Source organism: Lobosporangium transversale (genome assembly GCF_002105155.1).
Source record: "Lobosporangium transversale strain NRRL 3116 chromosome Unknown BCR41scaffold_3, whole genome shotgun sequence".
NCBI lineage: Eukaryota > Fungi > Mortierellomycota > Mortierellomycetes > Mortierellales > Mortierellaceae > Lobosporangium > Lobosporangium transversale.
Genome location: NW_019028981.1, coordinates 477,520 through 492,188, shown reverse-complemented (window position 1 = coordinate 492,188; position 14,669 = coordinate 477,520). Strand labels below are relative to the sequence as shown.

The window sequence follows — 14,669 nt, the reverse complement described above, 5'->3', positions numbered from 1 at the left end:
CCCTACGAAGTATCAGTCATCATCTTACCATTCGGAGTTCTTCGCCGCAAGACAAGCCATCCTAGCCAATCTTCATCACCATCATCTTCGCCTTAATTGCGATAACCTTGGTGTATGTTATACACTCAAGAAAGGTACTTCGAATGATTTACTAATCTCAAAACAACGACCCTCGTTTAGGAAAAAACTTGGAAAAACAAGTCAAGCTATCAAATATGTGGATCCCTTCGGAGTTGAACCCAGCAGACTTCTATTCGAGAAGTGTTCTTCTCACTCATTGGTATGGGAAAGCGCATGTGATCATAGACACAGCCACACCATGGCGTCTTGAATAAACATCATTATAAAAAAACTCTTGAATAAACATCTTAAGTTAGCTAGAATGAAAGATGAAAAGATGCCAATGGTATCTCTCTTTAGTTCACTAATAAAATAGAATACTATAAGGCTTTAATTGATTTGTAAAGAAAAAATAAGTTGGTACGTTTGTGAGTCGCGCGCTTGTGATCCGTCTAGGGAAAAAAATGGCGAATAGTTGTATGGAGTAAGGAAAATGTAGATTAGACTAACTTGACTACATGTGGTCTGTAAAGGATTAGATAAATGCCAGGACAGAGAAGTAACTGAAATTCTAATTATTAAAAATGAAAGAATACACCACTTTCACTTCAAGAGGTTCTCACAATTTAATGATTATCTCGTCGGGAATCATGGTAGATTGGTACTTGGATTGTTATTTTGCTTTCATCGATGGTACAATGCGCGCTACTGTTCGCCTAACTTTGAATTTGTGTTCAATTTACAATGACTATCATAGCCTTGGATCCAACATGGCGCCAGCGCTATGTATTCTATTTGCGAACCCAGAAAGTACAGCAGGAAGTAATCGAATGGGATCGAAAATAAGTTTTTCCTATCGGATGGCCACAAACCGAACAATAAGATTAAGAGACTTGCTTTGTGGTGTAAAGTCGACTAGGATATGCAAGCCTATGTAACAAGATAGTTGGAGTAGAAGTTGACAACACTGTCATCTTCATAATCTTTACCGTCACTGCGTATATACAGTGTATTGTCGTTGGCTGGGCGAACTTGGTAACATTTAGGAGTAAAATATGGATATACCCCTGAAAGGCGAAATATCAATTCCTTGCAAGGAAGGTTGTTCGATTTATTATAAATATGACATAACCAAGAATCGATCCGGGAGCTCTATAAGGATTGCCACAAGTACATGTATACTCGGTTTTTTTACGTTTAAGATATAATCTAGCTAGTAGACTGTAATATCATTTTATCAAACCTAATAAAAATGAAAAAAAAAAAAAAAAAAAAAAAAAAAAAAAAGAAAGCTTCCCGCTCTGCATGGATCTGTGAGGCATCAGGTTATCGTCAATGTGCATATACAGAGGCAGAGATCTCCGAGCATTGGCAAAAAGCGGATTCCCCGTATGAACATACAGCAAGTATATCCCACCCTCACAAACGCGTTAGAAGCAGCAAAAAGAATTAGGTATTGTTAGACTTTACCTTTTACATATTTACGTTAATCAGGAATTAGGAATGATTAAAGGTTGGAATGAAAAAAACAAAAAACGTGACTGTGAAAGATAACTAGTTTAAGCATGTTTGCTGACACGCATATTTTCTAGACTACAGAACGAATAAAAAATCCATTTTTTTGCATTTGTGCAAAAGATTGACAGGAGTGCAGCATAAAATGGGTTCAGGTAAATGTTCCTTTATTCTGATAATTACATAGCCGAGCTATTATCATTATAATAATAACAGTAATAACAATAAGAGTAGCAGCAATAAACAGTCTAATTCTACACTCTGTATGACAAATGCATTGATAAATATAGGCGCAGCTGTCTCCTTACAGTGAATCAGATGTTAGTTAGGTCTCCAATTCAGCTGTACCTTCATCTCTTGCATAAGTATCGTGCTTTTAGCATAATAAACCGTCAATCATTTTCACCCTAGCTATTCCCAGTTGTCTGATGCCATACATTTCAATTCTTTCAATGATAAGATTTCACATGTCAGTACGCCACCTTTCGATAGTCACCTCGAACTCTATAAAGTCACAAGAACCATGACTAAATATATTAAATGGCTGCACTGCAGTGTTTGTCTTGAGACAGAATGAATGTAGCCCCAAGGTAGGTATTGGGATCTCAAGATGTCCCCCTGGGCCAAATAAAGGGTATAAAAAAGAAAAAAAAGAAAAAAAAAGGCATAGCAATGTAATATAGCAATAGAGCGCTTACAAGGAAGTTCAAGATGACCGAAAGGGATTTTCCGTCCAGAAAGTCCTCAAGTCCTGCGGCATTCGTTGGAATATAGACGACTTCCTCTGTCACCTGTCCGCATATGAAGATGTCGCCATAGCTCTGAATAACGTAAAACATCGCAAGGAATTCTACAGACACAATCTCTTAATGGCGGTAAGGGCAACAGAAACCACAGATGCAACACAACTACAAATGCAATAAAAAAAAAGCAACGAATATTGATAAAAGGCATACCCACTATGTCTCCAGCAATAACAGCCCTGCTTCGTGTAGCGCAAGTTGTACACAGCGGTTGATCCTGATGTTCTTCCTGTTCTGTTGTGTCAGAATCGACCCACATCGAGAAGGTCGCTTTATCTTAAAATTGGCGAGCTCATGCTTACTAGACCTAAAAAATAGGTCGCATCGTCTTCCACTTTCTGAGATATCACCAAACTCGCCCTGCAGATCCTTTGCACGGTCTTTGTGCAATTGAGCATCTGGTCTCCTCTACAGAAATGAGTGATTATTAAAGATTTAAAGTAATCATTAATATATAATACACATCAGACACTTTTCAAATTAACTTAGGACTTGGAGACAGACATAGGTGTGAATCGAAATATTTTTGGGCTTTAACATTGCAAATAGTGAACCACTGATGAGAACAGTCTTCCTCAGATGGCGGTGACGACCCAAATGGAGGCTCCATGATGAAATGACAGATGTGCTGTATTACACTCAGTATTTGATCATGAATTTGATCCGAAGGGCCAGGGGTGCCTGCAAGAGAGAGCTGGGAATTCTCGCCTCTGCGCACTTGTATCCAGTGCGACAGATGCTCAACCCCTTTCTTTAGTATCTCTCGCATGGGGCTGAGAACTTCGTTAACATTGTGATCCTTGTTAAAGCCTTTTCGGATGCATGCTTTACGCGCAGAATCAAGGTAGGCGTCTTTGAAGTATTCTTCCATTCCTGATGCACACAGATTCAAGGCGCACGACATTGACACCCTAGAAGATATTAAGAGGTCAGGTAAGGTAATAAGTAAGAGTAGTAGAGTAGAGAAGCAACAACAATATTTAATAACATACATTGCATTCATGATGTGAACTGTCTCTTTGACATTCTCCTGGTATTGCTGGAGACAATTGCTGGCATGTCTGAAGAGGTTGGTATGATCTGCCAACATGTCTAGAGGAACTGGAGGAATTTCTGCATTTTTTACTCCATTAACCTAATAAATGAAAACAGTACCTAGTCAGTAAGACATCTATTAATAGAGATGGTGCCTACATGATCGGCACGTCATAACCCTACCAAACTTATTAGCGCGACCGTCAATGAACGCCATGGCTCTGGCGTTTCATGCATTTGGATTGAAATACGTCTTCTTTTGGTTGGGGATGCCGCCGGTGCCTCTTCCCCGCTCTCCTTCTCCATCTCCTCCTCCCCCTCAGCTTGCTCGCCCTGATACGCTTCCAATGTGTCTAAAGTGCAAGAGTTAAAAACAGATTATTTACCATTCATGTCCATCAACGACAACGGGAGTGGCGTAAATAAATAGTGTTCGATATTTGCGTATAAGAGAAACTCGCGTAGATCTCGTCAAAATCACTACACTTTTGCTTATTCTCATTGATGAATTGTTCAAAAGTTTTCATTGTGAGTAGATGAGGGAAAGAATGGCTGATTACAATTAACTTTGGCGTGAACTTTTAAAAATGGAACAAAGATGCAGGCAGCTGTGCAAGAAGTTATTATCCCTTAACCGTAAGGTTTGTAGGACAAATTTATATATTTTGGATTACTAAACCCATGTAAAAACATGAAAAATTTTTAAGTTGAACTTTATTTTTGAGTGTGAAAGGCTTTAAAACAATTTCGATTGCTGTTAAAACAAAGAGGGACGTTGCACTTTTCACACCATGTTTGGGTTTTGTTCGTCCCGTGCGATGGGGCTCCACTATCTTTTGCTTCTTGGCGTGCGACCCAGGAGCACCATACACATATTGCACGCTCTTCATCTCTCAATTCCTGCCAATGACCATCACTCTCGAAGCGGCACTCAGGTAACTTGAAGTATTTAGTTACTCTTTGACGCTGTGTCTTCTTGAGACTTGAGCCTCTGTTCTCATGAACAGAATTGATGATACCCCAGACAAGCTTGCATCGGAACTCCCAGTGTGTGCGAGTGGAGCCTGTTTTTAGGCTAATAATATAGGAGTTGACGATTGAGGTGTCCAACAACCAGAAAAAGAGGGGCAGCCAGTTGTGTCGTGAGGGTTGTTGGGTGTTATAATAGGACCTCAGTTGATCTGCAATATCGACCCCTCCCATGTGGTAATTGTAATCATCAACGACCTTTAGAATATTAAGGTCTTTTCTTGGAGAGTTGCCTTTCTTATCTTTAAGCCATTGGTACTCGTTTCCCTAGGACGACGTCCAACTACGACCTGCAACTCCCGCCATCTTTATTTCTGCGTAGCTGTTTGACACAATTGTGTCGAATATTTTATCGGGAAAAAAAGGCGGAAGATACTAAAGGGGGATGGATCATCTGCGTACTCATGAGGTAAACGGATGTAAGACTTATGATATTGTCTAGACATTGGACTGAATTCAGGGGGTAAGGGTAGAGTAACTTGGGTTTTTCTTCGCTTGTTGATCACTCGAACACAGGGCGTCGGGGTATCCTCCAAGTCTTCTTCCTCTTCTTCAATATCTTCGTTTTGTATTCTGCAGCGGCGTGGAAAAGACAAAGTAATGTCGAAGACATTGTCCTCCTCATAAGCACGGGCCACATTCAATGTCATTTGTTTGTGATGGAGCATTCATTGGTAAATGAAGTTTGGAATTTACTTAATTTGCGAGTTGATCTGAGTACATGTACACCAGTCTATGTAATTTTTTGCGCTCTTTCACTTTACCCGGGTGTTGGGGGAGGTGGCTTAATGAAAAAGCGAGAAAAACAAGTAAAGTAGAAAAAAAATAAGGTTATTGGACAAATTTGTCCAATAAACGGTTTAAGGGATAGAGTGAAAATGGTGGCGGTGGCTTTTACTCTCATTACTTAAAACGACAAAAGTTTTTTTTTTTATTGTTTCCTTAACTCCATAGGAACCATTTCTACCATGGATGAAGACCAGGTCATGGCTGATGCGTTCGACACATTCGACGCCAGTTCTCATTCTACAGGGAAGCAGGTCGATTCTAACAATGCCACCGATGACACGTTGCCATGGTAAGAAAAAATATACAACGCGTTACATGTCTATCGGTCAATTAAAGAAAAATGGAAAAATATATTTAATTTTGGTTGTAAAATATATAATAGGGTTGAGAAATACAGACCAGTGACACTGGATGACCTCGTTTCACACAAGGATATCACTTCAACTAGTACGTGTTTCTTTTCTTTTCTTTTCATCTTTTTTACAAAGTTATCTTTGGACACTCATTTTTTTTTTCCCTTTCTTTTGATACTTCTAGTTGAACGATTCATTGATGAAAATAGGTTACCACATATGCTTTTTTATGGACCTCCAGGAACTGGAAAGACCTCCACAATTCTCGCATGCGCTCGGAAACTTTACGGACCCATGTGGAAAAGCATGACTATGGAGGTATATATATACACATTTCTATAAGCATACTATGGATTCTTTTGAGGTCGTGATGTTAGCACTACGTTTCCATAATAATAAGAATGATAATAATAAAAATGATATTAGCTCAATGCATCAGATGATCGTGGAATTGAGGTGGTACGCGAGCAGATCAAAAATTTTGCGAGTACAAAAAAAATCTTCAGTTCAGGATTCAAATTGATCATTTTGGATGAGGCCGATATGATGACTCAGACAGCTCAGAACGCTCTTCGTCGAGGTGAGTGGGTAAAAAGGCTTTAAGAATAACAATTATATTGATATAAAAAAAAAGAATTTACGACTTGATAGAGGAAAAATGTCAAGAATGGAAAATATAGACAACATCTTTAATTAAGAACATCCTATACTTCTTTCGTTGTTGTTTTGATGCCTATAATAATTGAAATAGTTGTTGAAAAGTACACCCGTAATGTCCGGTTCTGCATCATTTGTAATTATGTAAGCAAAATTATTCCCGCACTGCAATCCAGATGCACTAGATTCAGATTTGGTCCCTTGGAGTTGAGCCAAGTTGATTCAAGACTGGATTTCATTATTCAAAGCGAAGGGTATGACGGCCATCACCTTTCAACATTTGCTTCTAATTGTAACTAGCTACATTGGTTTTTAACTTTTTTTTTTTTACAACTTCAATTCACAGTGTAAAAATTACATCCGAAGGTCGAAAGGCGCTTTTGCAATTATCAAAGGGAGATATGAGACGTGCACTCAATATTTTGCAGGCATGTCATGCTGGTTATGAAGTCGTCAATGAGGATGCGATTTATAATTGTACTGGAAACCCTCATCCAACAGATATTGAGGCGATCGTCAACAGCATGTTAACAGAGGATTTCACCACCGCCAATTCAAGTAAGGTTTATCTCCTTCCCCAGGAAAATGATTTCTATACACATTTTATTATATCTTAATGTACTGCAAAGAAGTTAAAGAAACTAACGGTCTTTTTTTTATTTTTTTATTTTGCTGCTTTTTAATGATAGATATTTCATACTTAAAGATGGTCAAAGGAATGGCACTACAGGATATCTTGACAGAAGTTTACAATTATCTTGAATTGATCGACATGCCTGTCAATTCACGCGTGTATCTCTTGGATAAGATGGCCGATGTGGAGTAAGTAATCACAAACAGCAATGGATATTAAAGTAAATTGTCAATACGGGTTTTTTTTAAACGTATTCCTTTTTTTTTATTTTCATGACAGATACAAGCTTTCTACAGGTGCAAACGAAAGATTGCAGCTTTCGTCGTTAATTGGGTCATTTAAAATTGGAGCTGAGCTCATGCAGAAATAACCAATACTTCAACCTTATACACATCCGAAAACAATCAATACAAGAAAAAAACAATATATTGTACATTATACATACTATGGTCGACGTGATTCGTCTCGCTAATGTATTTTTGCCTTAGTAACTGTGATATTACGTTATTCATGATGTCCATTTTCATGAAATCCAAACATGTCCAGTCTCATAAGGAGCTGCTGTAAATAGTTTCCATCCACATGAGTATTCTTCTTTCCTGGCTCCGGAGCACCTCTATTGCCTTCAATATCCAGCCCACGTTCGTCTAGGGTCTTGAGTATTTTGACCAGCATAGTACACAGTGACCTCAGTTTGCTATGCATTTTCTTCAAATTTGTGATCCTTGCCAATTGCTCTCTTTGTCTGTCCAGATTCAGATCTTGATTTGCTTCACCATCCAGCACTAGCGCCACAGGGGGGAGGCAATCTACATGCTGTGAAAATTTGAGAACCATGCTCAAGATCCCATGAACAAGCTTTAGGATTGGAGCCTGAATACGCTTCAAAAACGATTTCTGCAGTACTAAGTTTAGGAAATGATCATGACAGTCATGTAGGGCGGCCATGTTATCAAGTAGGGTAAACTGCACTGCTGCTGTTTCTTTATCCCAGGCTGGATCAAGAGAGAAGCCATCACCATCACCATCACCATCACCATCTTCCACCATGCTTGAGCTACCATCAACGTTACCAATATCAACACTCCTCATAATTCTGTCTTCGATGCGTTCCTGTACATTTTCCAGTTGCGTCATGAATGTTTTCCAAGTCGCGCCAATCGCTACGTCTGAGATATATCCATGAATTCCATCAAATATCTGTTGCGCCTCAAATCGGTATCGATACAGCATCTTCATCTCAATATGATTGTAATCATTGTGATCATATGTGCTATTACTAGAGTGAGTGCCTTTGTTGTTGTACCCTGACAGTTGTATATCCTTTTGCCTAGTCCTCAGCTGCTGATAGATTCGCTTCAATGTAGCATCAATCCGTGCAAAACGAAGTCGGAAAGTGAATAGACGGGTGTACTTGTCAAAAGTTTCTGGAGTCAAGAATAAAAGGCGCAATGGTCGCGGAGCTTTGTAGTCAAGATATAGGAAATCAAGTGCCTCTAATGCTATTAGACGGTAGACAATAGTAGTATGTAACGATTTGAAGATATCCTTAAGCGTTAGAAAGATATTACCAAAGGACAATGATTTCAAATGAGTAATACAGGATAAAAAAGAAAAAAAAAAAATACCATTGACATTCCGAGGGATCTTTTTGACATCATTGTACTCTTTGATTGCAAACGCCAACGACTCTTCTAGTTCTTGCGTATCCAGACTTCTTTTGATGCGGGAGATATCTTGTTTTTTGAGCTTATTTCGAAAAGACAGTGTTTGTTGCTGCTGCTGTCTCTGTGGACTATAGGTTTTATCGTCATCGCAGATATCCATATCAGATACTTCAGAGTCATACTTGTCTTCGTCACCTAAGTTTCGTACCTCAGCTGTTTGAGTTTGGATGCAATCTAAAAGCACAGCTCTCAATGTCATCTCCAGCTCACCACTTCTCGGTGGCCAAGTTGATTTTAATGATGTTCTCAATTCCGATTTTGATGTGGATGTGGACGCCTTCGGCAATACTGTTACTGAGCCTACTGGCGCCCTATCCTCATCTGGTATTTTTGGTTCTACTGCTGTAGCAGCTAAGACTGATCGCGCTAAAAGACCGGTGTCCTCATCAAAAAGCGCCTGAGCCATCCTTGCAACAAATACTCCATCTTGCATCAACATGAACCGCCCAAGGGTGTCAAAGTGTCCCAGTAAGTTTAAATCATGAAAGTATAACGATAATACACAGGTATTAATCAGAGATGTACGGATTGAAATTGACTTCCCAAAAACACAATTCGCCAAAGTCGTAAGTGGCGCCATGTTTTCGAGTCTAGTGCTTTTTACACTAAATGATAGTCCTTGCTTCCTTGCTCCTGTAGGCTCGGAAAATCCTGCTGCCGTTGTTGTATGTGAAGCATAGTCTGGTGTCCAAAGTGACAGTGGGGAAGGCATACTAGAAGTTGGCTCCTCCAAGGGCTCCAGTAAAAACTCCATCATATCTGGACATGTTAAGGACATGTCTTTTGTTTGCCCAAGAGTATGTGATAATGAAAAAAAGCCTTGTAAATCTGGATTAAACTCAAGGTGTAGACCCATCTCATTCAGCTGACCTCCTCTAGTGTTCTGTGAGCCAGGTGGGCGTATATCAAGTTCCATTGGGGAAAATCCGCCTTTTGATGGTGTATAGAGGTCGTTTACTAAAGATAGTGCTCTCTGTTTCCCTTTTTGTTCGCTTGTCTTTTTGTTTTTAGGCCTTCGTAACCAACCTCGAGCCTCAAGTCGCATGGCCAAAGCTCGAAGGACATTATTGCTTGAAGTTCTAAACTGCCCATGGTGCCTATTTTTTTTTTTTTTTTTTTTTTTTTTAAATAATAATAACATATCAGCCTCAAGATACTTGTCATAAAGGGGAGGGAGGGGGAAGACAATGGCTTACTGCGTGAAATGTAGCTTACTTTGCAATATCTCCTTGAGCATAAAGCCACTCGAATCCACTATTCGATTGTTTCAATTGTCGGTTGTGCGCAATAAGCGGATGCTCTGGTTCATACTCTGCTAGAATCTGAAGTTCCTTGCCAGCCTCTAGAACCCGTTCTACTAATGCATCATGCATAAATATCGGAGGTAAGACATCGTCACTCATAAAGAATTCGACGTTAAAGTCCAATGGGTCTGCAAGAATGATTGGCTCAGATCCATCCCATGACCAAGCGTGTCTGCTCCGAACAAAGAACTCTCCAAAAGGGTCAAGCCCTTGCAAAGACTGCTGAAGATGGCAATCAAAGACAGACAACCGGCTCCTCGCTCGATCACGCTCCTCTGCATGATGACTAGTGTTGGCTTTATCACCTTCATTTAGCTGCCAAGATCCTTGATGTCCGGGATTTCTCATTTGTCGCAAGAATTGGCTCTGTTCATAGTCGTCTTGCTCACTGTGCACAGATGGCGTTGTACCCAACCAGCGACTAAGCATATCCCTATAGGGCTTGCTCGCCTGTTCCAACAGGCTTAATAAAAGAGCAATCCAGAGAGGATCCGCGGTAACTGATTGCTCCAGAATTTCCTTATAGATTAAAGAGAGCAGGTCTGCGCCGAATGGTAAATAGAATCCGAAGCGTCCAATCGATTTATCCGTGATATCCTGTTCTAAATGCTAACACACCAGTGTTTCCAGTTCCAAATAATAATATTAATGAAAATGAATAAAGCTTCTTTTTCTTTTCTGTTGACCTACAGAAGGTAGAATGGCATTGCGATTTGGACAATGACTAATCGATTACACCTAAAAACTTACGCATCTACAAAAGTGAGATAGTCGCTCTAGAACCACGCTCATTTCATACATTTTGTGATGTAGCTCCAAGATGTTCATCCTCTTTGCGTCATTTGTCTGCTGTAGCGCCATAATTGTTCCTTGGAGGAATGTAAGATATGAAGATAACGCGCGGCCGAAAGCGATACGGGTCAAACTCAATCCTCTATAAGGTGATAAAGTAATAAGAACAAAAAATAAACAAAATAAAAAATAGTGGGTCAGATTATGTTAAAAACGAACGACTAGAGCATGCGTAATCATTTGGCCAAGATTTAGGGAGATTGCACTATAAATTTGAATCTAAATAAGGGAAAAAAAAAATCAACATACTCCGGATGATGAATACAGGTGTCTACAACGTTGTTTAGTCTTCGGATAAGAGTGCCAATCACCATCATATCTTGTAGGAGGCTATCATAGACATGAATGAAATGGAAGGCCTGTAAGCAAAAGCGAGACTTAGTTGTGAGCTATTCTGATTCATACAATTCCTAAAAAAAAAAAAAAAAAAAAAAAAAAAAACATATCCTTACTGAGAAATGCTAGAGATACTACAACCCTCAATCCTATAACCATCATTTTTCATTTCAAACATCATGGTATCCTGATTGAAGTTAAAGATTGATGATGAAGTCCCATTCAACAGAAGAAATATGCACTAAGCACAAAAAATGTATTAACATATTGATGTTGGATTCAAGGAAGAAAAAAAAAATTGCAGGAAACATGTAATTCGATTCAGTATTTACATTGACAAGGAAATCATGGGGAACAACTGTGGATAACGGTCGGAATTTGAAGGCATAGTCTAGCTGTCTATTAGTGTTCCAGGTTTAATGAGAGTTGTATTAGTATGTGAAATAAAAAGATGATATCAAGGAAATCAACGATAGATTTTATGCAAAAGTTTAGTACTTACTTTTGATACACAGCTTCAAAAAATTGAGGTTCGGATTCAGTTATAAAGGATGAAGTAACTGGTACTTTAAGTGGCATCTTCGGCCCGTTTTTTGAACAATTATCCCACGTTAACCACACTTTATCAGGGGGAGATGCCGGATCCTTTAATGCAACTCCATCTACAGGTGGCCCCCGATACCCTTGAGCGGTTGTATCTTGAAGTCTCATTTCCCCTGCAGCACGCCAAATGTCTACCTTTGGAGTATTATTCTCATCCTTAGTCTTTTTGGATAAATGCGCTTTGATAGGCTTTATATTCTTATGACTCTGGCGGGATCCTGGTTCGTGCTTCGTCCGTGTGACGGACTCTGAAAACGTTAATTCATCGAGAATATTCTTCGGTCGCTTCAGCGATGGAAGCTCCAAAGAGATATTAACAGAACCCAAGTTCACTGCTGCTGCGGATTCGGAGCTGGCGAAATGGGAGAGTAAACTAAACATAGATTGTACACCCTGTTGCTGACGCGTGTCGATGTTTGATGATCCACTAACACTATTCTCTCCGTCCTCCTGTCCTTGTAGCATAGATGTCCATGAGGGTTCAGTAGATATGAGTAGCGATGATATTGGAGATGACGATCGTTTCTGCTCGAATGCGAGACTGAAATCATTTTCACTTTCTTTGCTCAGTAAAGAGCTCAAGATATTGCCACCATTCTTCCCAATATTTCGAATCTGAAGATCCACAGGATCACGTTCGCCTGTTATCACATAGTCCTCGACACCATGATTCTTTAAGCAGGATACCTTTGTATCATTCCCTTTTGCCTTTGCTGCTGCACCCAAACAAATACACTCATCCTCGACCCTTCTACAAGAATGAGGCTTATCCTCGTATGTAGGGTCCAGTTGTGTTACCAGTGACTCAAGACGATGTAATAGAGGTTCAGAGGTCCATAGCTGAGTGGCAGATTGCAAAGATGGTTGAGGGATAGTGAATGTATTGGGCGCAACACCTTCCCCAACTGTTTCAAACAATGAAGGGTCTATATGCAGCGGTGCACATTCATCGCGTGAAATGTAAAGAAAGGACACAGGATCCATCTGTTTCCTTGATGGTAAACGATCCTTGCAATCTTGAAGTGCCTGTCAAAAAGGCAACGCGGATTGGGCAAAGACATTTTACATGTTCCACAAAGTGGCTTGTAGCCTTTAAAAAAATGACATGCGATCCGAACAGATTCAAAAAAGAATCCTTCTTCCTTTTTCATACTTTGCCGGAGAATCCTTTATTGAAGCACGGAGCAACAGGGATACTCCAAGCCATATCTATCCGGTCCAGTATACAAAGTATCTTCTTTAAGTAAAATATTAATCTACGCGTCCTTTCTATCCATGCCTCTTGTCCAGGAATTCTTGAATGTTTTCTGGCAAATCAAAGAGCGCACACTTTTCTTGGAATGCCTTTAGTGAACGACCACGTACAATATCTTCAACCACGCTCTCATTGGCAATGATTTGACGCTAATAAATAGAGTAAGATAGAGTGTTGCTGTTGGCATCTCTGATGGTTTTCTATCATATATGTCTCCTTTCTCAGCTGAGAATACGAATATGATCCTTTACCTTGGATTCATCCGTCATGATGCTATCCTTGAGTGTATAGTCATCAGGGTCCTGGTACAACTTCTCCTTCTTTGCAGCAATGTTCTTATCCATGACCTGGCCGCCATTCCACCGAGGAAAAGTATTAAAAAAAAATTAAAAAAAATAAAATAAAAAAAAGCGATGGGTCAGGATTTTTCTGTTATTCTTTTCTTTCTCTTTTCTTTATGTTTCACATACATCCAAGCAGAACTTGATGCTAGCATCCCGCTTCTGATAGGCTGCAACCAATTCGTTGAAGAAGCTTGCACATGCGGCTTCTGTTTGAGTATTGGTCTCGTTCAGGCGCAACATGATGTTGTCGTCCAAAACACGGAATGATTTCATGGTCGCTATAAGAAAAAGGAGTGACCAATTGAAAGGATAATTGGTGACATGAGAAGAAGAATAACAAAAATACATGATGTGATCGTTAGCTCCACCGTTACTTCACGCTTAGATCAATAATTCTCTCGACAACTTTTCCTCTCATGATACAAATAGCCTACTATCCTAGAATCTAAACACTCTTTGATGTTGGTGCTTGTATTTCTGTTAAGAATTCTCCCTTTTTGTGCGTATATGTGTATGTTATCGTACCTCTGAACTTTGAGAGGTTATAGCATGTTGTCTCTGCAATGGCTGGCATGGCGAATTTGAGGTCAACAGCAGAAGGAAGGAAAGAAAGGATTTATTCTTTGGAATGAGAAGGATCGGTCTTCTTCGGTTATGAAAGGGGTTGTGGTGGCTTTTTTACCTTTTGCTTCTGTCCTATTAACCTTTTAAGCGCCTTTAATTAATGCTTCTCTTTATTACTCACCATTCCAACGTCTAAGCATGGACGACGCCTCTACACCATGGGGGCTATACGCCCTCATGGTTCTATGCCTTACTCTGGCCATGTCTGGATTAGTCTGGTGCATCTGCTGTGGCACTTGGTAATGCACGTTTTTATTTTGTCTCTGCATGGGTCTTATTCTTCAGCAATGTTTTCGTCACCTACTCTTGTATCGTCATTGATTCATGTGTGCTTTACTCTTCGATAAAAGCGTTGGGAGAGATGCTATGAGGGCTGCAGGTTTGTCAAGGTTCGTCCCGCCGCCATATATGAGGCCCTCATTCATGAGTCGGGGACGATATCATCGGAATCGTAGCAAAGATGAAGAAGAGTTTTCAGGAGATGATATCGACATGGATGTGTTGGTGGAAGAGCATCACGATTCTTCTGTAGAATATGACTATGACTTTTCAGAGGACGACCAAAGCGACAATGAAATGGAGGGCGTTCCGTACTCAAGAAGGTCATGATGAATATCACGTCAACGGTATGTCCAGTGAGACTGACGAGCAAATTATGGAAAACTTGAGATCAGGGCAAAAAAAAAAAAAAAAAAAAGATAGATGCTGCAAGATCCAGCAATGTAAGGTTGTCCAATGCAATTCGACCA

The 14,669-nt window shown here is 39.8% G+C and overlaps 6 protein-coding genes across 6 annotated transcripts; 2 read left to right on the top strand and 4 right to left on the bottom strand.

The window, feature by feature from the left end:
* Positions 1-2,363: 2,363 nt before the first annotated feature.
* On the bottom strand, positions 2,364-3,992 carry BCR41DRAFT_345779 (hypothetical protein). Its single transcript, XM_022022787.1, has 3 exons — positions 3,597-3,992; positions 3,371-3,513; positions 2,364-3,289 (listed from the first exon to the last, which is right to left on the bottom strand). Exons 1-3 carry the CDS (start codon positions 3,717-3,719, stop codon positions 2,854-2,856), a joined length of 702 nt encoding a protein of 233 aa, XP_021885427.1. The 5' UTR covers positions 3,720-3,992; the 3' UTR covers positions 2,364-2,853.
* A 38-nt stretch (positions 3,993-4,030) lies between these two features.
* BCR41DRAFT_119145 (hypothetical protein) lies at positions 4,031-4,858 on the bottom strand. The gene has a single exon (XM_022019443.1). The coding sequence runs from the start codon at positions 4,614-4,616 to the stop codon at positions 4,128-4,130; it is 489 nt and encodes a 162-aa protein (XP_021885426.1). The 5' UTR covers positions 4,617-4,858; the 3' UTR covers positions 4,031-4,127.
* A 570-nt stretch (positions 4,859-5,428) lies between these two features.
* On the top strand, positions 5,429-7,245 carry BCR41DRAFT_299606 (P-loop containing nucleoside triphosphate hydrolase protein; the record flags this gene model as incomplete). Its single annotated transcript, XM_022020530.1, has 8 exons — positions 5,429-5,520; positions 5,614-5,678; positions 5,769-5,902; positions 6,011-6,164; positions 6,336-6,495; positions 6,588-6,799; positions 6,931-7,063; positions 7,155-7,245. 8 exons carry the CDS (start codon positions 5,429-5,431, stop codon positions 7,243-7,245), a joined length of 1,041 nt encoding a protein of 346 aa, XP_021885425.1.
* On the bottom strand, positions 7,224-12,720 carry BCR41DRAFT_119136 (Spc98 family-domain-containing protein). The gene is made up of 8 exons (XM_022019442.1): positions 11,597-12,720; positions 11,427-11,493; positions 11,211-11,335; positions 11,008-11,088; positions 10,657-10,840; positions 9,818-10,515; positions 8,504-9,699; positions 7,224-8,377 (listed from the first exon to the last, which is right to left on the bottom strand). Exons 1-8 carry the CDS (start codon positions 12,679-12,681, stop codon positions 7,380-7,382), a joined length of 4,434 nt encoding a protein of 1,477 aa, XP_021885424.1. The 5' UTR covers positions 12,682-12,720; the 3' UTR covers positions 7,224-7,379.
* A 117-nt stretch (positions 12,721-12,837) lies between these two features.
* BCR41DRAFT_345773 (caffeine-induced death protein 2) lies at positions 12,838-13,963 on the bottom strand. Its single transcript, XM_022022786.1, has 4 exons — positions 13,822-13,963; positions 13,423-13,574; positions 13,204-13,299; positions 12,838-13,101 (listed from the first exon to the last, which is right to left on the bottom strand). The coding sequence occupies exons 1-4, from the start codon at positions 13,868-13,870 to the stop codon at positions 12,967-12,969; spliced, it is 432 nt and encodes a 143-aa protein (XP_021885423.1). The 5' UTR covers positions 13,871-13,963; the 3' UTR covers positions 12,838-12,966.
* A 95-nt stretch (positions 13,964-14,058) lies between these two features.
* BCR41DRAFT_392174 (hypothetical protein) lies at positions 14,059-14,529 on the top strand (the record flags this gene model as incomplete). Its single annotated transcript, XM_022028428.1, has 2 exons — positions 14,059-14,159; positions 14,271-14,529. 2 exons carry the CDS (start codon positions 14,059-14,061, stop codon positions 14,527-14,529), a joined length of 360 nt encoding a protein of 119 aa, XP_021885422.1.
* Between the last annotated feature and the right edge of the window lie 140 nt (positions 14,530-14,669).

Excerpts from the sequence above, each read along its gene's own strand:
- BCR41DRAFT_345779 (XM_022022787.1), bottom strand. The coding sequence starts at position 3,719 with ATGGAGAAGGAGAGCGGGGAAGAGGCACCGGCGGCATCCCCAACCAAA. Across the intron at positions 3,514-3,596 it reads CGGTCGCGCTAATAAGTTTG|GTTAATGGAGTAAAAAATGC; the intron begins GTAGGGTTATGA and ends TTCATTTATTAG. Across the intron at positions 3,290-3,370 it reads GTTCACATCATGAATGCAAT|GGTGTCAATGTCGTGCGCCT; the intron begins GTATGTTATTAA and ends AATATCTTCTAG.
- BCR41DRAFT_119145 (XM_022019443.1), bottom strand. The coding sequence starts at position 4,616 with ATGGGAGGGGTCGATATTGCAGATCAACTGAGGTCCTATTATAACACC.
- BCR41DRAFT_119136 (XM_022019442.1), bottom strand. The coding sequence starts at position 12,681 with ATGGATCCTGTGTCCTTTCTTTACATTTCACGCGATGAATGTGCACCG. Across the intron at positions 11,494-11,596 it reads TTTGAAGCTGTGTATCAAAA|ACAGCTAGACTATGCCTTCA; the intron begins GTAAGTACTAAA and ends GAACACTAATAG. Across the intron at positions 8,378-8,503 it reads GATCCCTCGGAATGTCAATG|CATTAGAGGCACTTGATTTC; the intron begins GTATTTTTTTTT and ends ACCGTCTAATAG.
- BCR41DRAFT_345773 (XM_022022786.1), bottom strand. The coding sequence starts at position 13,870 with ATGCCAGCCATTGCAGAGACAACATGCTATAACCTCTCAAAGTTCAGA. Across the intron at positions 13,300-13,422 it reads GCATCAAGTTCTGCTTGGAT|GTCATGGATAAGAACATTGC; the intron begins GTATGTGAAACA and ends AATGGCGGCCAG. Across the intron at positions 13,102-13,203 it reads TCATGACGGATGAATCCAAG|CGTCAAATCATTGCCAATGA; the intron begins GTAAAGGATCAT and ends TCTATTTATTAG.